We start from the raw sequence: 22864 nt of genomic DNA on the forward strand, positions 1-22864 counted from the left end.
ATGAGCACAACCCTTATTTCCAAGATCAAAGTTTATATCATTTTGAGCGCATTTATTTCACATATTCGTACACTTATGTTTAAAATACCTCTTTAGGTGCACTCATATATTTCATACTTAGAATTTAAGAAGTTTATGTACAGTCGACTACAAAGAGATGTATCCATTTTTTCACCTTATTACAATGCAATAAGGTGAAAAAGTGTATACATCTCTTTGTAGTTGACTGTACCTAACATGATAGTGTAAATCTATGTCCAAACTCTTGGTATTTATAGGTGGAGACGACCTGAAACTGTAACATTTTCATAAGCCTGACTATACAATACACTGACTACACTATGCAATTATAGGTAACTACATACATCACTTTACACCAGGTTTTTTATCTGTAAGGTCAATACGGATAAGGGGAAGTGTGTCTGGCCTTCCCATTTGGCCGGTTTAAACAATGATCAATGTTTATTGAGAGTTCAATACGTCTACCACTAATCGTGAGTAGCAAGTAGCAGAAAGTATGAACTCGCAAACCCACCTGTGACAATTGGTAAAAAGGCAAAATGTGAAGGCTAGACACACTTCTCTTTATGACACACTTACCCGTATTGACCTTAACAATTTAACTAAAGCTATACGCAGTAAGTACTTACCTACAAATGTAGCAAGTACTTATACTAACAACACATCAATATTTTCCCGCTTTGTCTGCTACCTTAATATGTTAATAAGAAATTACCTACTATGATAATAAAAATATAAATCTGTATACAGGTATCTGCACAAACATAAATAGGTATTATTAAATTATTATACACAAGATTTACCTACATTTATGTTTCCATCACAATATTTTTCAAAACTAAAATATAAAAAAGCTCACGTGATCATATTAGTCAATAATAAAATATGACTTATTTGTCTAAAATCTGTTTGGTTAGGTTAGATATTTAAAACAATTTTAACACATGGTATCATTCAAACAGTAGGAAATTTTTCATAAGTGGTATTGTATTAGCCGATTGCCTTAATATTGGTATGTTCACTTGATTAAAATCAACTATACATATGTGATAGAGATGTTAGTGCAAGAGGAAGACGAGCTGCGCCGACCCCGAGTGACTGGGACAAGGGAAAGCGAATGATGAATATTTATATCAACTATATTTACATAAGTATGGTTGATTTAAATAATGTGAACTTAACAATGGAACTTCTGACAAACATTAATTTATTGAATACGTGACGTCACAACATTAATTATTAATTTATTATCTAACACATTATTGGCAGCCTTATACGACACACGCCAACACTAACCCCCTTTTTCATAAACGTTCACTAAAGTTATCAAGCCGATAAAGTTCGTTTGTCCCTTTCCAACGTATTGGTGTGATAGAAAGGGACAAACGAACTTTATCGGCTTGATAACTTTAGTGAACGTTTATGAATAAAGGGGTAAATTAAATATTTACCCCTTTATTCAATCAGAACTTGAATTATATGTTTAACAATTTGTGGATTGATATAGGTACGTATACAGTATCGAATAAAAATGTGTTGATGGGCCAGACATGTGTTCAAAAAGTTTATAGATAAAGTAAATAAAATTAAATTTCACGGTAATAGGTAGTCAAATTAAATAAAAATTTTATTGCTATGCTTAGCCTGCTGCATTTGTTTTACAGCAACAGTGGTTAGCTAAATAAATATCATTAAGATTTACAATCTAATTCACTCTCACATATCACATATTTTAGCGACTCATTTAGGGCATGTGCACATTAGGCTCTCGTACGGTTTCGGTTACGGTCAGCCAGCACTACAGATTAGTGATGAAAAATTCTTACTTGAAAAATTCACGAAACTTTCATGAAAAATAAAGGGAATTTTAATTTATGAAATCGAAATTTCCATCGATAGATACAAAGTATGGTAAGTTTCCGAAGTTTTCCTATGTGAAAATTTCAGAATTTTGGAAACTTTCCGTCGGCACATCAGTACTACAGATACTAAGGTACTACAATAAACCAACAATACGGAACAAGGTAGCCTAATGTGAACGTGTCATTATGCCCGTACCTACTTATTAAAAACAGTAAGGGAGCATTTTATATGGCCAAATCTTCATCTTTCTTACACGGACGTTTGACAGATATGTACGGAATACCCAACTCGAAGTCGTTACTGGGCCAATACTTGAGCACAGGTTTCTGGTCCGGGTTTTCCTCGGAGACATTGAAATATGCGAACACTACGAAGGATGTGTAGGTCGCGATGAAGCTAAGGATGTGCCATACTCCGTGCATGTAGGGGAAGTCGATGGAGAGCCAGGCGTCGCAGAAGAGACGGTCGATGATCCAGCAGAAGAGGGCTAGGAAGCAGACAGCCATGCTGCGCAACCCTAGGCGGTACACGCGCGAGCATTTTACTCTGAAATGTTACAGATATATTTTATTGCAGACGGTCTCCTATATTGATTCATCATTCACAATCGCAATGCAATACAAAGCTGTTATTAGAACAAAATTTGTAATGAGTATGACTTTTATATTAAAGGAAAAAATGGAAAACTTTACGCTTCCGGCGGAACTTGAACCCGCATCTTCTGCAATTCGTGCATTGCTCTTAACCAACTGAGCTACGGAAGCCGCGACGGACCTCGTAAGTCTTTCCATGGCTTTCCTTATGTAGGTACAGACGTCTTGGGGTGACGTCTAGCCATCTACCGATAGACTATTTACATCTTGTAAGGGCACTGGAGTCCCAAGTTATATTGAGAATTCACCAGTTACAATGTGCTAACCCATTCTAAATTCATTTTTAACAAGCAGAAACGTCTGCTAACGATTCTAAACATTTTTATATTAATGGAAAAATTTACGCTTCCGCGGTGCGACTTGAACCCGTATCTTCTGCAATCCGTGCATTGCTCTTAACCAATGGAGCTACGGAAGCCGCGCCGGCGCCGGGTCGTTAGTAGACGTTTCTGTTTGTTAAAAATTAATGAGTATAACTGTCAACTACAAGGTACCGAATTATCAACATGAGCGCGTTTGCATCAAACCGTCAGAAGATAAGTAACGTTTTCTTATTAAAATATAGCAAATTCTTGAGTATAGTCTGGCCCTCGAGTGTAGCTGATATAAAGTAGAATAAATAAATTCCTGTAGGGATCATGTTTCGTTTAGTATATTATAATATGATGACAGCAGAGTTTAAAGTAAATACTATGAGTAGTGTAGATACATTAAAATTCATCGAGATAATTATTAAAACGAAGATCAATGACCAAATGAAATAATGTTGAGTTAAGATAATCAAGTTTGCATTAAGCGAGAATTATTAATAACACAATGAGAACCTTTATACCTAAACATAATTGTCCGTATGTCGCGTCGTACGTGCCTGCAAACTATTTTTATTGCGCATCTTTACTTCCGGATCAACGTCTATAAATAATGGAACGAAAGCAGTAAAATGGTGCCACAATTTATGAAACTGATGGAGCTGCTAAAGCCTTTAGGTACACATTAGGTACTGGGCATCTCACGACGCGATCTCAATAAATTCTTTTTTTAGTGATATTTTAGTATACGGTTCGAAGGACCAATTTCTACTGTCACATACAGTTACCCGCAATAATATGTTACACATCGAAAACGGCAGAACATTCTGAAGGTAAATTTTTAACTTCTGATTAGCAAAAAAAAAAAAATTAAAAATTTAGCATGGTTAGCACTAGGGTGTGCAAACCGGTTAACCGGTTAACCGAAAAACCGGTTAACAGAGACTTTTTGGCCTCTGTTAAAAACCGGTTTTTATAGTCTCTAACCGGTTAATAACCGAAACTGTTATTATTTCTCAAAATTTGGAAAATTAGGCATTAAAATTTAATGTTTTGTAATAATAAAGATTTATTCATTACTTTTCATTGACAACATTATTATCTGTAATGATTTTACTTTAAAAATTAGTCCCGAGTCTACTCAATTATATACATTTTATACAATACAGTAGAGTCCGGTTAGTATATTACGACTCCGCATAGACCTAACGTCCAACCTCTTACAACGACATAAGCACAGGTATTTATTTGGTTTTCGTATGTGATAGTATGAAAGTACATCCGTTTATTACGACTCCGATTTTAACGACCAGCCGCTTTTTACGATACATTTTACACAGAATCCGTCCGTCAAGTCCGGTTGCAACGACCAGCGACAACGTTTTTAGTTTTACTAGTAAATTGAGGAAACAAAGCTACTTCCACCCGAGCACGGCCCCCTGTCTTCCTACAACAAGTAGCAAGATTACATTGTGGCCATGTAACTTTTTGAAGTATTGCTTTTAAAATTTTAACAATTTGTTCGCCTCGGGTCTAATCTTATAAGCTAAATAGAACCCAATTTGTATTTTTCGATTGCGTATAAACTAGCTTTACTTACAAATGATGAGCAAGCACGCATACTAAAAAGGACTTTTCTAACTAAACAAGTCACAATAAAATAAGGTATTAATACTATGATAATAATACCCTGTAAATAAACCTATTGATTGAAATGTTTTAGTAATAGAGATGTAAATGGGTGAATCGACTTTTCTTTGCCAGCAAAATTTCGCATACTTCGACTACATGTGGTCAGAAAATTTAATTGGGATTTAGTCTAATTAATGTATACTTATTATATTAAAGACAAATATACTAGCTACGCAATACAACATGTAATTATAGGATTTCCTATTTTATAACTTTGTTTCGAGCAGTGACCCAGTGGACATAGCTGTCCCTCACTTTTGTATGAAAAAAGTGTCTCTTCCACTGGGTCACATATTGTTTTAATTAAAAATGAATCGTTTTTAAATTTTTCCCTAATTGGTATACGTGAAATAAGGATCTTTATTCACGATGGTAAGGTTAAAAATCACAAAAGTAGACCTAATAATAAGTAAGGGTAATTCTTGCAAAAAGCAAGAAGAAGTTGATTCACCCAAATATTACTTTTAATTAAAAGAAATGAAATTCGTTTTGTACGACATCCGGTTAGTACGACGTAATATCAGCGGTCCCTTGAGTGTCGTTGTAACCGGAGTCTACCGTATATTTCAAACTATATTTTTTAAAAGAAAGGTAAAATGGAGATCTTGGTTTTCTTACATCAATTGCTTGTATTACTAGGGGCTCTGGGAGCTGTAGACCTTCGCGACATGCCTAGAAAACGCAAAACTGACGAATCACATTCAAACCACACAAGCCTTTTTTAGCAATTTCCGCATTTACCAAATTTCTAAAAACTGGATAAAAATGATCTTCATCGTGCAAATAATACCTGCTACGATATCATCAACATCAGAATTCTTAAAGGTAATGGTAATTATTGCGTAGTACGGCCATTTACTAAAAATCCTCAAAACCGGTTAATACCCGGTTAACCGGTTTTGAAGGAAAAGTCTCGGTTATTAACCGGTTTTTTAAGTTAACCGGTTTTTGCATACCCTAGTTAGCACATCGTAACTGGTGAATTTCCAATATGACTTGGAACTCCGGTTGCCGTATAAGAAATTTAACACTCTTACGATAGATGTCGCTATGGGTCCCATTGACCTTAGTAGTGGAAAATTTTGCTGGCTTGGTTGAAGTCTTGGTGGCTCAGTTGGCAGAGCGCTGGAATATTGATCCAGAGGCCGTGAGTTCAAGTCTCACCCAAGGCAGACATTTTCCACTTTTAAATTTATTCTAAGCCTATTCTGAAGGTAAGCTTACCTTAACAACTCCTTGTACATGAACATTAGACTGGGCACGACGAGAGCCATCAGAGCAAAGGCGTTCGCGAATGGATACATCAGCAGGAACCCTGTCGCAACGACTGAGAAGACGCACGCGTACAATGCTAGCATTTTTCTGGAAAAAAAAACAGCTAACTTGGAAAAAGATAAAGGGGAAATATTCTAATGACGTACAGTCAACAAATCGGAACCCTAGGCCACTGTAGAACTATGTCATAGTGACGTTATAAATCAGGTTGTTAGAAATCTTACTGCTTGTCATTTTAACATATTTGTAGAGTGGCCTAGGGTTCCAATTGGATTGGACTGTACACACCAGTTAAAACAATAATGACGTCGCCATTCGAGTTTCGGCACCGTTCCAAGATAATCACATAATACGAGATGAGTAACATAGAGAATAGATAGAAGGGAGTAGTATGAATGCACTCGTTCTGGGTCCGTCTAGACAGCTCTCGAAGAGTATGTAAAGCCGGCATAACACTTTAGTGCGTTTTCACATTATCCGATCCGATATCGGATGTCAGACCGATATCCCATACATTAGGCTCCCCCCAAATCTAGCGTCTCGCGAGCGTCGCGTCGGGCCAACTGTATGGGCAAAGCCTGACGCCGCGTCCGACGCGGCGTCTTATTCCATAGTTGGCCCGAGGCTACGCTCGCGAGACGCTAGATGTGGGGGGACCATTACAGGCGCCATCTTGGATTTTTTCCATTAAAATCCTTCCCACAGCCGATATAGGATCGGATGATGTGAAAACGGACTTACGCGGCATACTGAATTACTGATGAGTATTTTATTGCTAGCTAATTTTATAATCTAGATGAAATGAATTAGGTACTTTGGCAAAAACCAGCGTAGGCACTAGGTTTTCATGGGCTGATGAAGATCAAAATAGATACCTATCCAAACTTCAAACACCATCTCATATACATATGTATAACAGATGTGAATTGAGTCACGTATCCGAAACGCCCGTGTGTACTCTTCTAATTAGAATTTAAATACTTAAGTGGCAAACAATTGACATCGGAAAATCACCCTTAGGTATAGTTTACTTATCTTTTAATTAGGAAACGCGAAGTAAAAACCTACAAACGTATTGTTAAATGTTACTGTGTCAACAGTAAAGTTATTAAGTATTCTAACAATACTTTAAGGACTGTAGGTCATACGCAAACAATTATTAGTTTATCAACTATGATTGTGATAATGAGACAAGATCTATTTCTAGTTCAAGGTAAAGTTAAATTGTTTTTGAATGATGCAGGAGAGAAGCACGCTTCGCCTGATGGTAAGAACAACACCAGAAAGCTTGCAAGTGGAATAAGCTTTTTTCTTGCTTCTTACACGACACCTTCATTCCACAATACAGTTCCAATAAGAACAAGAATAAACCATGCAAGTCTTTATCTATGGCTACTAGGAACAATATCAATTGACTATGGATTTAAAGAAGAATAGATTCAAGAGAGAAAAAGACAACCTTAAGTAATGTTATGCCCTCTCCCTATCTCTATCCCTCCCACCTTTGGATATCTCATATACCCCAGACCCTTTAGCACAACTTGCGCTGTCGCGCGCGAGTCCATATATCAAGCGCGACTTCAAGTATGGACTCGCGCGCGACAAGGCAAGTTGTACTAGAGGGGCAGCTCTGTATTTCTTTGTACTCATTGAAGTACCTACTAATAGTACCTCTATAACAGGACTTGGGGTAGTTGTTGCAATCAAGCTTGTCCTTGATTCGTTTTACAAAGTAAGTACATTGTTGATTCAGATTCGTACATAAAAACTTGCCCTGAATTATTAAACAAATAGGCCCTTTTATACAGGTAACAAGCTAAGAATATGTTAATAGTGAAGTCACTATAGGTATCCACATCAATTTGTTTGTATACTTTAATCAATACAATGATGTAGGTATTCAGAGCAGAACAATACAAACAGTTTAATTAGTGCACTAATAATCAAATCAGCAACATATGCATGCGAAGAAACAATATTCAAGCCAAGGTCATTTCACAATATTTGGCCGTACAAGTGTACATGGACAAAGATACAGTATTTTTTTCATAAAGGCTGTTAGGATATATACAAAGACAAATGCATAAAGAGTTTAGTTGCCTGATTCAATATTCTAGGTTTCTAGCCTTTCTAGGATGCTGACTTCTGTAACCTAGGGTTTTAATTAGCTCAGAAATCAGGGACTTCCATACCAACCTGTACAGTCAAGTGTTAAAATATGGGATATGGGTGTACAAAAGTTTCTTAAAAATATGTCGCATAGCACATACTATTTGACTGTACATGCTTTTTGTCAGTTAAGGTTTTATGCTTCTAAAACAAATGCATAATGTATTGGCTTCGTGCGAAGTGCATGGAGGGGGTAAGCAAAGCGATCGCAGTGCTTGCGGTGGTCAAAATCGACACTGATTGTGGTTGTCATCTATCAAAACTCATAAAATATAATACAATGTGTAATGTTTGATATGGGGCACCAATGTTGTTTCGTTGTTAATTGTAAAAATAATGGCATAAATAGTCGTTGCACGTTCTATGCGTTTCTTAGAGCACACTGGAAATTGGATCAAAGAACTAAATGGATAGCTACGGTGAAAAGAAAACGTAAGTGACATGTCAAAACAAACCATTATAATAAATTATATTTAAGCTTTGTTTACCTAATATTTTTCAATACGCTGTTAGTATTTTTCCTACCGTAAAAGATTATGCTTAAAGATTCAGGCCTAGCCTGGGAATAGGCCCGTGTCGGATATTTCTGCGGCCGCGGACATGACTAGGTACTTACGTTTAGATTTGTTTTATATGGCATTAACGGGACGGAGATTTAGCGAATACCATATCAGCAGCTCGAAGAACTTGTACCATTACTCCTATGTTCTTCAAGATTCTTTATATGCCCTGCCAGCACCAATTTATTGACTCTTTCTGTAGTCTGGGGTTGGAAGTTTATACCGTGAGTAATGCTTTGGAAACTGATTTTTGGTATTATATCCATGTCTTTATAATCTATCTACCTAAATTACACTTGAAATAGTAGCTCTTGTTATTCGATTTATTTAAAATTAACGAAAAATCGTTAAAATATAATGTTTGTTTACATGTCATTCTTTGTCATTTTCCACTTCAAGTTCACATGGTAGTGGGCGTAATTGTCGTGCACGTAGCCAATATATAGTGCATAAATTTATATTTAAATGCTGCTGGTAAAGATATATGTATATAATGATTTTTAATTTTTTAGAAACACTTATATACTTGTTTAAAAGTTGTGCAATAATAGGAAAAATTATGATATAAAAGGCCAGACTAGTCCAGTGTACATAATTTCAGATGTTTGTAGTGTTTTTATATTTTATAAAGATTTTTGGACCTTATTTATGTTTTAATTCATAATCAAGGTTAAAACATTTCTTACATGTATGGATCTACAAAGCTTACCTGTTACCTCCTAAGAATTTGGGAAAATATCTTCTTGGCAGAAACATAGCAAAAGTGGCAATAAACACCCACAGTATGGCTATCTCATCCAGTAGTTGACCTAAAAGCAAAATTATAAACAATGTATTGTTAATAACCTGTTTTTGACTGCTAAATGGTGACTCATTTTTTCCAGTACAATGAACTTTATAACGGGTCACAGTTAAAACTTGTAAATTTGTCCATACCATAACAAAGCTAGTTATTATTAAACCCATAATTTGTGTTTACTTAATTCTTGTTATAGTTTTTATGGTCTTCTTTCTTAATTTCATAAATGAAGTTAAACAAATCATCTGCTTATTTTAGTCAGTTTAATTAAGAGTGTTAAAACCTTACCAACTAAACTGAGCGTCGCATGAAAATAGGCCGAGCTCAGCCCCACCACCATCAGCATAATCCATAGTAAATTTATTGCTGGATTAACAAACTTTGCATACTCTTGGAACAAATGTATCAGAACCGGTGGAAACAGGAAAAACAAGACGTTGCTAACCTGCAAATAAATTAACACGTCTAAAAAAGTCCTTTTTGTAAGAGATCATTAACCGAAGTGTAAACAAATACTCATTTAAAAGAAAATACGTACCGTGTTAACAAACTCGGCGATCACAGGAGATATAGAGTAATTAGATTCGCACCAATCTACGGGCGAGCTACCCCGTTGTAGATGAGACCACATTATGGAATACACAATCCTTTGTTTACCAACAAAGTATTTCCACTGAAAATTCGCTCTTTTTATTCAGCAGTTTGTGCGCAATTACCAAAATCTTGAAAAAGTTTATTTTTCTTCCAGTCCATAAACTACTAATAAATATATTCGGTAGAATATGATATTTATTTAAATTTCACAAATTTCGATTATTCCGACACCACGAACAATAAAAATAAACCGGCCACTACTCCGTCGATGATTATCCTACTATGTGATGTGACATGACATGACAGCAAAAGTGACAATTCAAGTCAAGGCGCAATAGTGCTGGGTTACCAGGTTACTAGTTACAGTATTGCCACATGACATTAAAGTTGCGATATCGATACAATTTTTCTATTTATTTATAGGATACAATCTAATAATTTTATGTAGAAAGCATTCAATTAATTAAAGAAATTAATTCAAATAAAGCAGTTCATGCTTAGGTCACCTCATTACTCAAAATTATTTGACACTGTAAATCCGGAAACGAGTCAAAATGGCGGCAAAGATCGAGATAAGCCGCGGCAAACTTAATACAGTTTTTAACTTTTTTATGAATACATACTATAAATCGTAGAAAAACAAGGAGAGTGTATACAAAAGTAGATTCGGCACGTTCTCAGAGGCAAGTTCCATTGCTTAATAGATTTGATGAGTTTAAATTACTTGTCAATGTCAGTTAATGTTTTCAAGTCTAAAAGCAAGTAGGTACACCTATACTTGCTTTCAGTTTTAACAAACTGTGTCTTTAGGTGCGGCTTCAAAATTATTTGTTATGACGACATAATTTCCTCATTTGACAATGCAAAATCGTTTTAGTAAACCCTATCCAATGAGCCGTATTTCATACCCCACCTCGGGTAAGTACCTACATTGTACATTATACTGTATCATCTATTTATTTTAATGTAGTTGTATTAGAACCTCTAAGAGTAACTTAACACACTCGGGCTTTAATCTCATACCTTACCTTTCAGACGCAGAGTTAGAGACATGGGTCGAACAAACTATTCAAAGAGAAATAGCCCGAGGTCGTTTCCTTCAAGACCAGAAGGCCATAGCAGCAGAGCGCTCAAATAATGTTGAGGTCTTCATCAATTCGCCTAAACTCGCCCATGGCGGAAACTGTCGTAGGAGGTAAATTCTACCCTTGAACGTCGGTAAGTTAGTAGGTACCTACTTATCATGAAAATGTCATTTAATATGTCCAGAACTATTTCGAAATGGAACAAACGTGGCCGCAGTAGGTCGCCACTCAGGAAGAACGGCAGGATGAGCTCGTCATCACAAGACAACAGTTGCAGTTCGTACCGTCCGCGGAGCCGGCCGGCGTGCTCCATGCGCATCAGCGAGCTGGCCGCGCCCACTAAGTGGCAGTGCATGGCTTCATGGAGAGCTAACGCTAATATACTGCCGGAGACGATGGTGAGTTGTATAACCAAGTCATCGATTGCAGGTGCAATTAGTATTTTTGGTACCAACCAATGTGCTTGTTTAACCAAAATTTCCCGTGCCAAAGTCTTTCTATTCATAACTCATGTTGCTCTACATGTAGACTGTAATTGCAGTTAACTCCCTCTTAACAAACGTAGTTATGCGTAGGTAAGTAGGTAAACCCTTCTAATAAATTGGTATTGGTCAGGATAGGATTAATTGGATGAATAGCTTAATTTGATGATTTAGTAGAGAGTATTTTTTATAAGTGAAAAGGGTAATTAGGGATACCTTTCTATGGTTTTGTTTTAGATAAATCGTCTGAAACAACGTGTTACGGACCAAGAGCCAATAGTTAAAGTTTCTGATGCCGTAAACTGTTTGAAACATAACAGACGTTCATCTGATGCAAGTAGCAATGTCATAATAACGCAAAGTAAAAGGTAACTGCTAAATTCTACATATTATAATCTAAATATATAAAAGAAGAAGCTGACTGACTGACTGACATATCAACGCACAGCCGAAACCGCTGGTCCTAGAGATTTCAAATTTGGCACGTAGGTTCCTTATATAGTGTAGAGGAGCACTAAGAAAGGATTTTCCAAAATTCATCTCCTAAGGGGGTCAAATGGGGGTTCAAAGTTTGTATGGGGAAACAAGATTAGTTTGACTATTTTATTCGAAACTTCACAGGAAGATTCCTTAAGACATATGACTGAATACGTGTTTCGGGTTTTTTGAAAATTTAACCCCTAAAAGGGTGAAAAGGGGGTGATAAAGTCAAAAAATCAATATGGGTATCGTTTTTATGGTTTATCGGGTCGCTGATCACGATAAATACAACGTTTTTAAAATCTAACGAGGCGGAAGTGAAATACCTTCTCCCCTGTTGTGGTGCAATGGGGTTTAAATATCAAAAAAAAATATAAAAGAAGATATTGACTGACTGACTGACATATCAACACACAGCCGAAACCGCTGGTCCTAGAGATTTCAAATTTGGCACGTAGGTTCCTTATATAGTGTAGAGGAGCACTAAGAAAGGATTTTCCAAAATTCACCTCCTAAGGAGGTCAAATGGGGGTTCAAAGTTTGTATGGGGAAACAAGATTAGTTTGACTATTTTATTCGAAACTTCACAGGAAGATTCCTTAAGACATATGACTGAATACGTGTTTCAGGTTTTTTGAAAATTTAACCCCTAAAAGGGTGAAAAGGGGGTGATAAAGTCAAAAAATCAATATGGGTATCGTTTTTATGGTTTATCGGGTCGCTGATCACGATAAATACAACGTTTTTTAAAATCTAACGAGGCGGAAGTGAAATACCTTCTCCCCTGTTGTGGTGCAATGGGGTTTAAATATATAAAAGAAGATATTGACTGACTGATTGACATATCAACACACAGCCGAAACCGCTGGTCCTAGAGATTTCAAATTTGGCACATAGGTTCCTTATATGGCGTAGAGGAGCACTAAGAAAGGATTTTTCAAAATTCTCCTCTTAAAAGGGTGAAATGGGGGTTCAAAGTTTGTATGGGGAAACAAGATTAGTTTGACTATTTTATTCGAAACTTCACAGGAGGATTCCTAAAGACATATGACTAAATACATGTTTCAGGTTTTTTGAAAATTTGACCCCTAAAGGGGTGCAAAGGGGGTAAAGTCAAAAACACAATATGGGTATCGTTTTTATGGTTTATCGGGTCGCTGATCACGATAAATACAACGATTTTTAAATCTAATGAGGTGGAAAAGAAATTTTCTCTCCTGTTATTGTGCAATGGGGTTAAAATATCCAAAATAGCCATAAGTATAGCTTTAGTTTTTATCTTTACTTCTGGTTCAAGAGATTTCAAATTGACACGGAAGTTCCTTAGAGGAGCACTAAGAAAGGATTTTTCAAAGTTCACCTCCTAGCATGATAATTTGACAGGGGCAAGGACAGGGACAGGGCCAGGGACAGGGACAGGGACAGGGACAGGGACAGAGACAGGGACAGGGTCAGGGACAGGGACAGGAACGGGATAGGGTTAGGGATAGGGATAGGGATAGGGATAGGGATAGGGATAGGGATTGGGATTGGGATAGGGATAGGGATAGGGATAGGGATAGGGATAGGGATAGGGATAGGGATAGGGATAGGGATATGGATATGGATAGGGATAGGCATAGGCATTGGGATTGGGATTGGGATTGGGATAGGGATAGGGATAGGGATAGGGATAGGGTTAGGGTTAGGGATAGGGATAGGGATAGGGATAGGGATAGGGATAGGGATAGGGATTGGAATTGGGATTGGGATTGGGATAGGGATAGGGATAGGGATATGGATAGGGATAGGGATAGGGTTAGGGATAGGCATTGGGATTGGGATTGGGGTAGGGGTAGGGGTAGGGGTAGGGGTAGGGGTAGGGGTAGGGGTGGGGATAGGGATCGGGATCGGGATCGGGATCGGGATCGGGATCGGGATCGGGATCGGGATCGGGATAGGGATAGGGATAGAAATAGGGATAAAAATAGGGGACGGGGACGGGGATAGGGATAGGGGAGGGACGGGGAAAGGGACGGAACGGGGACGGGGACAAAGATAGAGATAGGGACGGGGATAAGAATAGGGATTGGGGTCGGAATAATCGGTCGGCAATCGATATTTAGGCAGTGTAAAATGCAGGTGGCCCAGTGGGAAGGTATTAGTAAGTAGGTATCGGCGAGTATCCTGCATCCGTAAACTATTACATTCAATGTGCTGTAAGAAGATCGTTGTTTGCTTGCCTTTTATATGTTTACGTTTGCAATAAGTATAAGCAAAATGGAAAAAATTGTAAGCGATAATGTAAGGAAGTACTTTTTACCCTACCGACCATAGCGTCGAGATACTGGCTATGTGGGTTGTATGAAGTTTCCCCAGTATAAATATTTATATAGGTAAAATACATACATATTCGCACCTACGCTGTGGTCGCTGTGTAACAATTCTACAATCATTGCAAGAATTTCTTTTAAAACAATATTAATATGTGTAAGGTACAGTCAGCCAAAACCGGACCGTACAGCAAATAGATCAGTTACAATGGCCCTCCAGTCGAGAATTGCCCCGCTTTACCTTAATCGAAATAATCGCGGACAGATGTACCTACAAAGAAACCTACGGATCCAAATGAAAATCTTATTTTTTGTAAACGTTTCAATAAGAATACTTTTATTAGGCGGGCGAAGCCGCGGGTAAAAGCTAGTATTTTTATATGGACAACCAATTTTACTTGTGCATCTAAAACTTTCGCAGCTTATGCAGCTAACTCAGATTGAGGGAGATTTCAAATAATCTCCAAACAAAGTTAGGAACTACCCCTAAATACCCTAAATACTACTACCCTAGCCTAACTACTAAAAGGATTCTTTTGGCGCTGATTTTGAGTATGTTCTGTTACAGGCCGTCAAGAAAAATAAACAAGGAGGCAATGCAAAACAAAATCAAAGCTGAATATAAAGCAATAAGTGAAGTCTTTGGGATAAAAATTGCTGAGTTATTATTTAAGCCCATCATTATAACTCTAAATTCTCGGTATGCTCAAATATCTCGATTTTATCTTAAGTAACATTTTTTTTTTCATTAAGGTGTGGCAAGTACCTACATTTAAAAATTATGGTAAAATTTCATACTTTTCTAAAGGAAGTTCTAAATTAAAGGAAAGTTCTAAGTTTCGAAGGAAAGTACCAAAAAGCTTACCATGGGACAGAAAGCATTATCACTATGGTCAGATACCTTCATTTACCCCCCATATGCATTTGTGGCAATATTATTTTAGACATTTGTATCATAAAAGCGCTTTCCAATCTCCATCTCCATAACAAATATTTTACGAATTTTGTGTTTTAAATTAAATTATATCAATCAATACCATATATAAATTTATGTATATTACATGTTCATACATTTAGGTTACAAAACATCTCAGATGTTGTAAGTGAAGAAATATATAACATTATAAAAGATACAAAAACGTCTAAAACGGATAGAGCAATTGATAAACGAATGGTGAAAGAAATCTCAGAAAAGGTCGGTATGGTATCAAGATCAAATAAAATTGAAAATATATGTTGTACGGGTTGTACCTATTTGACTATTAAAATTAACCTGCGCTTATTTATCATACTATTAGGTAACTATATGGATAGCCCAGATACTTGAAGATGCTGAAAATAAACTACTTGAAGAAGACTTAAGAGGTAATTATAAGAATAACATTAACCTACTTTTACTTACAGAAACTGATGTGTTGAGATTTTTTGTCTATTTTTTGTTTTTTTTTTTATTATAGCAAGAGCATTACTTCCTGCTGGAGATATGGTAACATTAATTGAAATAATCACATACCAGGAAAGAGGTACCTACATTTTTTTTTCTTTAGATTTCTTGATTAGAGATAGGGTCACGCTAAGAGGCTCGGCATCACAATTCGCCCGCTTCCTGTCAACTACATAATTATATGTATAAGTGTAAGCTAGGCGTTAAGTAACAATACAGTCAGCAAAACATATTGTAGGGCGTTATTCGGATGATTGTAACTAAAAATACCTGTCTAACGAAAGGGGCAACAGCAATACCTCTCATATGTATGATTATGTACAGTTATATAAGCACGGCTACGACAGGTTGTTTTTACGGTTGAGGTTGGGCGACTTGGGCCACAGCATACTGGCAGATTTAGGTTTCGAACACTTATTATAGTTCGATAACAATGTAGGTACAATAGTTGTAAATAGTTTTATATAGAAATCTATAGTTATCGATATTTCAATAAGATTTATAATATTTGCAGATCTAGAAGAACAAGAAGGCCCCGTTCTTGATATACTTGACGACTTAGTGGACAGCATTTTGGTAATTATTTGCAGATAAAAACTATATGCTACAACTACAGACACCCCAAAGTGTCTATTAACATGTGTTTGTGTATTATTATTATGTCCACTGAACTCCCAGTTTATTAACTAGAAACTCTTTATTTTTTAGCACAAATGTATTAAAACTCCATCGGACATTCTGACGCCAGAATTCATAAGCGTAACTTCAGATGACATTGGAAAAGATGACCAACCGGAAACTGACCGTCAGACTGCTGATGATAAAGCCAATGATGATACGATAGAAAATGATATCGTGAAACAAATAAAAAACGTTATAGACTCCATAACACAGGAAAACGTTATAGACTCATTAGAAAGCCCTAGCAAAGTGTCTGATATCCGTTCAATGAATAATGGAGAAAAATACGTACCCGAAAATAAACCGGAACCTGATACGCAAACTGATACTTATATAAATTCTGAATTTGATGTTGAATCTCAGTCTGATATGAAACTCGAATCTGATACTAAACTAGAACCCGATGTTGATGTGCTGTACAGCAATGATACTCCGATAGCAATGCCTGAAGATGATAATTATGATGAGCATAACGAAATCGCTAATGAAAATACAAGTGTTTCTCCAAAATTAAGTTCTACCCAGCTGGAGATTAGCGAACCACCAGTGGTTGATACTATTGAAACTGAAAATAAAAACGACGAAATATTGGAACAGAACTCAAAAGTGAGTGGCGCAGTTGAAGTAATAACTGAAGAATTATCTGATGGAAAGAACAAAACAGTTCAATTTTCTAAAGAAAACCTTGGTAATATTTATTTTAAATTATTTTTCTAGATTTGACAACTAGAATTTTCTAAAGATGTTAATATTGTCTGATTTGTTACCTACGGACACGGTTATTCCACGACTTGTACTTAGCTTTGTCGTGCTCGGTCATATACCAAAATTACCTATAAATAAATAAATAAAATAAAATAAATATTATAGGACATTCTTACACAGATTGACTGAGGCCCACGGTAAGCTCAAGAAGGCTTGTGTTGTGGGTACTCAGACAACGATATATATAATATATAAATACTTATATACATAGAAAACATCCATGACTCAGGAACAAATATCTGTGCTCATCACACAAATAAATGCCCTTACCGGGATTCGAACCCGGGACCGCGGCGTAGCAGGCAGGGTCACTACCGACTGCGCCAATAATGATAAAGAATTATATAATAATCTACTTTGTTACAGAATCCATAAACGATATGCTTAAGGATCAACACAGTCAACTAAACAGGTATAGAGCGCGATAATTGTACATTTTCAATAAGTATGCCACTAACTCTTAACTAAACCTTTTTATTCTTATAGGAAAAATGTACAATTAGATGATGAACAGCTATTAGAAAACATTGCATACTTTGACAAACATATAGATTTTGCCCCACCAAATGAAGAATTGTTGAGTAAGTTCACTTATGGTGCCTTATACTTTTAATAATAAAAAAAATGCAAAGAACAAGAACGATGTTTAAATATTTAAACAATTCATATGCATAGGTGACGCAGATGAATCATGGCCAGATACGTTACCGTTAACTAAACCTAGTGCGAGTGTAACACGTTCCATTACTTCAATGGGGAGAATATTAGAAGCAGATGAGATGTTCTCTACTGCTTTTGATGATGGTACTGAATATTTACGTAATAATATAGACTCTGAAAAACCTAACGAGGTTGGGAATGACGAAATGAATCTACACAGCACAAGCCAAAATGTAGAAGGAAATATGGGTGATTTGCAGAGTAGCAAAGAGTCTTTCCATGTTGACGAAAAAGGCGATCAGCCTGACGAACTATTGGCCAAACCTGAAGTTAACAATCTAAGTGAAATATCTCTGATTGCATCAAAACAGAAAACCTCAGCAACGTCTTTGAAAAAAAATGCATCTATTATTTTGATATGCGATGAAGATGTGCAAGCTTCTGAGTTATATGATCGTATTGCCTTGGAGTCGGATATGTCAAAATTTAACCAATCGCAAAGTCCTCAACATTTAGAGAAAGACAAAACGGACAATGATGTAAATACAAGAGAACCTGATAAAGAATTAATTTCGCATAAGTTTGATTACCGTAAGTATTTTTTACAGCTACCAAACGAAACACAAAAAGTGCCATATAAGTGAAATAATTTGGGGTTTTTCTTTGTGGACCTTATAGGGAACATACTAGTAGTACTGAAGTTCACCCCACTTCAGTACTTCTAGTATGTTCCCTTTCAAAGCCAGAATAAAGGTGGGTTACCCAACTACCATGTAACTTAATTAGGAGAAATGTTCATAGTAAATGCTTTTCCAGGAGTTCATCTAAAAGATGCCCCTGCGTGGATAAGGCGTGGACAAGGCGAGCCCAATATAGGGTCTTGCGTCTGCATGCCATTGAACTATTCAGGTAAAATAATACAAAACTTAATGATTCATTCAGTTTAGGGGCTCTCCACCCACATTATACCTTGCATCATTTTACCAATAAATTATACCTAATTTGTTTGTCTGCTTAGTCGGGCCGGGAATGTACCGATATCGTAGATTTCGTAGGCATGCGATTGGTTACAAGGGCTGTGGAGTGTGGACTTCATAACTTTGTAAACTACTTATGCGTTATCCCTAATATTGTATTCAATTGATTACTGCGGTTGTTACTCAGTTCGTGTTAGAAAAATATGTAAGGTGCAGAAGGGCAACCCAGACTGGATGGTAATTTACAAATTATTTATTGAAATATTTTCCATTATTAACTAGGGTGCCATAACTGCCATATGTGTTCACGACCATAGCTGGGCACCGTTAATCAAATAGTTAACTTCGATAATCGTTAATCCGTTACTAAAAAAGTTAACTTCGTTAATCGTTAAAGCGATACATTTCTACAAATTTAACGGAAGTTAAAGTTAATCGATAATCCGTTAACACGTGATAAAACTTGAAATGAAATGAAAGTTCTGTACAGCAAAGCCTCTCAAAACATCCCTGATAGGTCAAAACGAAATGTTAACAAATGTGAGTGTGTTTATTAAAAGTAAAACGTCCCCTGTGTTGGTTACCATTAACGCGAGATTTACTTGTATATTTATATGAATATACTGACAAAGTGGCTTTATAGCATTCGACAAAGTGGGACGCTTTCCAGTGCACATTCACAAATTATCGTTTTGAAGTGAATGTGGTCATAAATTATGCTCCAATTAGCGGCCCTGACACAATCGCCATGGTAAAAACCTAGGATTCACTGAGTCAATGCTGGTAAAAAGCGAAGCAAAGAGAACAATACTAGCTTATATATAATTTCGTCATAATAGAGAAGACAACAGAATATCAACTGCCATTGTGGCTAGCATTTATAGACTACAAAAAAGCATTCGACAGTGTTGAAACATGGTCTGTCATAGAATCACTACAAAATGCACGTATAGATCACCGATACACTGCTCTAATCCAAAATATGTACAACAAGGCCACCTTAAAAGTCAACCTGCCTCCACTGACGGAACAAGTACAGATCGAGAAGGGCGTGAGACAAGGTGATACCCTTTCACCAAAATTGTTTACCCTAGTGTTAGAAGACATTTTAAGAAGCACTAACTGGGAGAACCGTGGTCTAAATATATATGGTAACCGCTTAAATAATTTGCGGTTTGCTGACGATATTGTTTTGTTTGCAAGTGACCCGGCTGAACTACAATGCATGATCCAAGAACTCAATGATGCCTCCATCAGGTGCGGCCTCGAAATGAATTTAGATAAGACAAAAGTTATGACCAATACAGGTGGCAAGGCGAATATCAGAGTTGACCATATCGCCATCGAGACCGTCAGCAAATATGTATATCTGGGTCAAGAGATAGTAACTGGAAGTCAAAATCAAACCAACGAGATCAACAGACGTGTACGACTAGCCTGGGCAGCCTACTCCAATCTAGAGTTCGCCTTCAAAATGAACCTAAATGCCGAACAAAAAGCACGAATATTTGACCAATGCATTCTGCCTGTTCTCACTTACGGAGCCGAAACATGGGTCTTCACTAAGGAAATACTACACAAGTTAAGTGTTGCCCAGCGGGCGATAGAAAGAAAATTGGTTGGAGTCACATTGAGAGACCGTAAAACGAACAGGTGGCTGAGACAACAGAGCAAAGTCACTGATGTGATAAAACGCGTAGCAACATTGAAGTGGGAATGGGCTGGCCATATAGCACGTAAAAACGACTCCTGGAATAAAAGACTACTTGAATGGCGACCATGGGGAGAAGAACGCCGTCAAAAAAGACCGCAGATGCGCTGGGCGGACGATATCAAAAGGACAGCTGGGAAAAAGTGGCTCCAGATCGCACAAAACCGTGACGAGTGGCGCATGTTGAAGGAGGCCTTCACCCGAAGGGTAGAATCAGGCTAAAGAGAGAGAGAGAGAGAGAGATATAATTTCGTATTTTTAACGATCGACATAGGGTTTTTTCAGTAGCGTTCACAACCTGTTTTTCGCTGCACCGCTGGCGCCTGCCATGCTAGATTAACGATTAACGGACTAGGATAAATTTAACGGAAGTTAACGAATCCGTTAACACTTTTTAAAGTTAACTTAAAAGTTAATCCGTTAGTCGAAATGTTAACTTCGTTAATTAACGATTAACGGATTAACGAGTTAATGCCCAGCTATGTTCACGACACATATGTTCTGTGGATTGTCCAATTTGTCCTGTTCCTTACTCGAACGGTTGTATTGCGTACCTAATATATTGAGTTTAGATACCTACCTATCCCGATGTTATCTTTTTTTTTACTAGCCTGTAATTGTGTCCCACTGCTGGGCAAAGGCCTCCCCTATCATCCGCCACCCATCACGATTTGCTACCTGCTCCGGACAGTCGCTGCAAAATGCGTCGATGCGATGATGCTATGTATTTTTTGTTATTTATACCTACACATTATATATAACACGGTAATACTATTTTTATTGTGTGATCCAAAATCCACGAACAAAACGCAGGCTATGGAACAATAGACAAAATGAAGCAGCGGGAGATTGAATATCGAAAATGGTGCCAAGATTTGGATTTTATTCTTATGAACCTAGACAAATGGAACAGCTGGCTAAACTACATATCAAAATATATTACTGATTTGAAACGAAAAGCAGGTAAAACAGCCAAACTCACTAAATACGATTACTTTTACAACGTATTTAGAATTTTTAATTTAGACTTCCGAAGAGTTCCGTAGAATGCGTGAAACGCACTATTTAGGTTACCCTGGGTTACCCCTGGCACCCATGGCAGGCAGGGCATAATATTGAGGAGCCAAACAGAAAAAAAAAAATGCGTAAGGATGGACTCCCATAGGCCGACATGGGGACGGGGCGAGGCGTAGTTGGTAGTGACCCTGCCTGATAAGCCAATATGGTCCCGGGTTCGAATCCCGGTAAGGTATAATTATGTGTGTGATGATTTGATGAACAGGTATTTGTTTTTGAGTCATGTATGTTTTCAATGTACATAAATATGTATTTATCTACATAAGTATGTATATTGTTGCCTAACACCCATACTAGCTTTATTTATAAGCTTAGCTTATTTTGGGGCTGATAGGTTGACCTGTGTAAGGTGTCTCCACAATAGGTAGTTTATATTTTCTTTATATTTCGTATTTTTTTGCAGATTCCGCATCGCATTGAATTTCAAATAAAAAATGAATTACTTGTATTCAACTTATAAATAATTTGACAATTCAGGTAAAATTAACAGAGGACGGTTAAGGTCTCCTACACGCACAGCAGAGGACATTTCATGGCGGCAATTGCACAAGCGCGCAACCGGCTTGGAAGTGCGGCGACAAGACCAGACGGTCAAACTCAAGGTTCTATTGTAGTTATGTCTATGTATTTTCTTTTATTTATTATAACAGGAGCCTCAAAATCTTTTGACTGCAGAAGCTTTTACAGTAATTGGCCATAAAGAATGCACATCGGTTTTTCGTCTTCGTAGAGCGTTATCTCTTTCTTGCTTAGGTGACGTTAATTGTCTCTTTCCAAAGATCGATGTGCATTCTTTATGGCCGTTAACTGTATATCTGTTTGAACTCCAAAGACATTTTTTGCACGCCGTCACAGCCCAATTTCAACCTTCTTACACTCTGACAAGTCATAACTGCATGAATAATGCATGAAGCGACGGAAAGGGGTTTATTTTCTAGTTTAATGTTCAATTATTTGGTAAATTTTAAATTTGACGTTTTTGTTTCGAAACTCATAAACTGGAATTCTTCTCCATTCCAGATTCCCTCTGCCCCACTGAAATATTGCCTAAATTGTGGACGTAGAAAACCGAATCCTAATAAAAAGCGTCACCATCAAAGTAGTTTACGAAATAATGCCGAATCAAAATGCAAAAGACATCACAGACGCGAAAATGCGCCATATATTAACAAAAACTAACTTTTTCTATTGTTTCAATACTCTTTGGTGTCGTCAGAGTATCTGTAAAATAAACTCATTTAAACTTTAAGGATTTT

General features: G+C 37.0%; 2 protein-coding genes and 1 non-coding gene across 7 annotated transcripts; 2 read left to right on the top strand and 1 right to left on the bottom strand.

The window, feature by feature from the left end:
* Positions 1-1403: 1403 nt before the first annotated feature.
* LOC125225658 (alkaline ceramidase) lies at positions 1404-10217 on the bottom strand. The gene is made up of 5 exons (XM_048129472.1): positions 9879-10217; positions 9629-9785; positions 9251-9350; positions 5762-5899; positions 1404-2430 (listed from the first exon to the last, which is right to left on the bottom strand). The coding sequence occupies exons 1-5, from the start codon at positions 9969-9971 to the stop codon at positions 2109-2111; spliced, it is 810 nt and encodes a 269-aa protein (XP_047985429.1). The 5' UTR covers positions 9972-10217; the 3' UTR covers positions 1404-2108.
* Positions 5637-5709, top strand: Trnan-auu. Its single transcript has one exon. It is a non-coding gene; the product is annotated as a tRNA-Asn (tRNA).
* A 457-nt stretch (positions 10218-10674) lies between the features above and the next one.
* On the top strand, positions 10675-22857 carry LOC125225680 (midasin-like). 5 transcript variants are annotated; one of them, XM_048129499.1, is made up of 17 exons: positions 10679-10852; positions 10970-11129; positions 11204-11417; positions 11739-11869; positions 14862-14993; positions 15371-15488; positions 15592-15658; positions 15751-15816; positions 16252-16313; positions 16446-17106; positions 17550-17595; positions 17670-17764; positions 17859-18434; positions 18660-18752; positions 21345-21494; positions 22086-22210; positions 22629-22857. In XM_048129499.1, the coding sequence occupies exons 1-17, from the start codon at positions 10795-10797 to the stop codon at positions 22785-22787; spliced, it is 2913 nt and encodes a 970-aa protein (XP_047985456.1). In that variant the 5' UTR covers positions 10679-10794; the 3' UTR covers positions 22788-22857. The 5 variants fall into 5 exon arrangements, with proteins under 5 accessions (XP_047985460.1, XP_047985459.1, XP_047985458.1 ...); XM_048129503.1 differs by lacking the exon at positions 22629-22857 and having other exon boundaries at positions 10675-10852; positions 22012-22145; XM_048129501.1 differs by lacking the exon at positions 21345-21494 and having other exon boundaries at positions 10676-10852.
* Positions 22858-22864: the final 7 nt, after the last annotated feature.

This window comes from Leguminivora glycinivorella, chromosome 4 (genome assembly GCF_023078275.1).
Source record: "Leguminivora glycinivorella isolate SPB_JAAS2020 chromosome 4, LegGlyc_1.1, whole genome shotgun sequence".
NCBI classification, from domain to species: domain Eukaryota; kingdom Metazoa; phylum Arthropoda; class Insecta; order Lepidoptera; family Tortricidae; genus Leguminivora; species Leguminivora glycinivorella.

Coding starts and splice junctions, on each gene's coding strand:
- LOC125225658 (XM_048129472.1), bottom strand. CDS start 9,971: ATGTGGTCTCATCTACAACGGGGTAGCTCGCCCGTAGATTGGTGCGAA. Junction 9,786..9,878: donor TCGCCGAGTTTGTTAACACG/GTACGTATTTTC, acceptor ATTTATTTGCAG/GTTAGCAACGTCTTGTTTTT. Junction 9,351..9,628: donor TGCGACGCTCAGTTTAGTTG/GTAAGGTTTTAA, acceptor TTTTGCTTTTAG/GTCAACTACTGGATGAGATA.
- LOC125225680 (XM_048129499.1), top strand. CDS start 10,795: ATGCAAAATCGTTTTAGTAAACCCTATCCAATGAGCCGTATTTCATAC. Junction 10,853..10,969: donor TATTTCATACCCCACCTCGG/GTAAGTACCTAC, acceptor CTTACCTTTCAG/ACGCAGAGTTAGAGACATGG. Junction 15,817..16,251: donor AATCACATACCAGGAAAGAG/GTACCTACATTT, acceptor TAATATTTGCAG/ATCTAGAAGAACAAGAAGGC.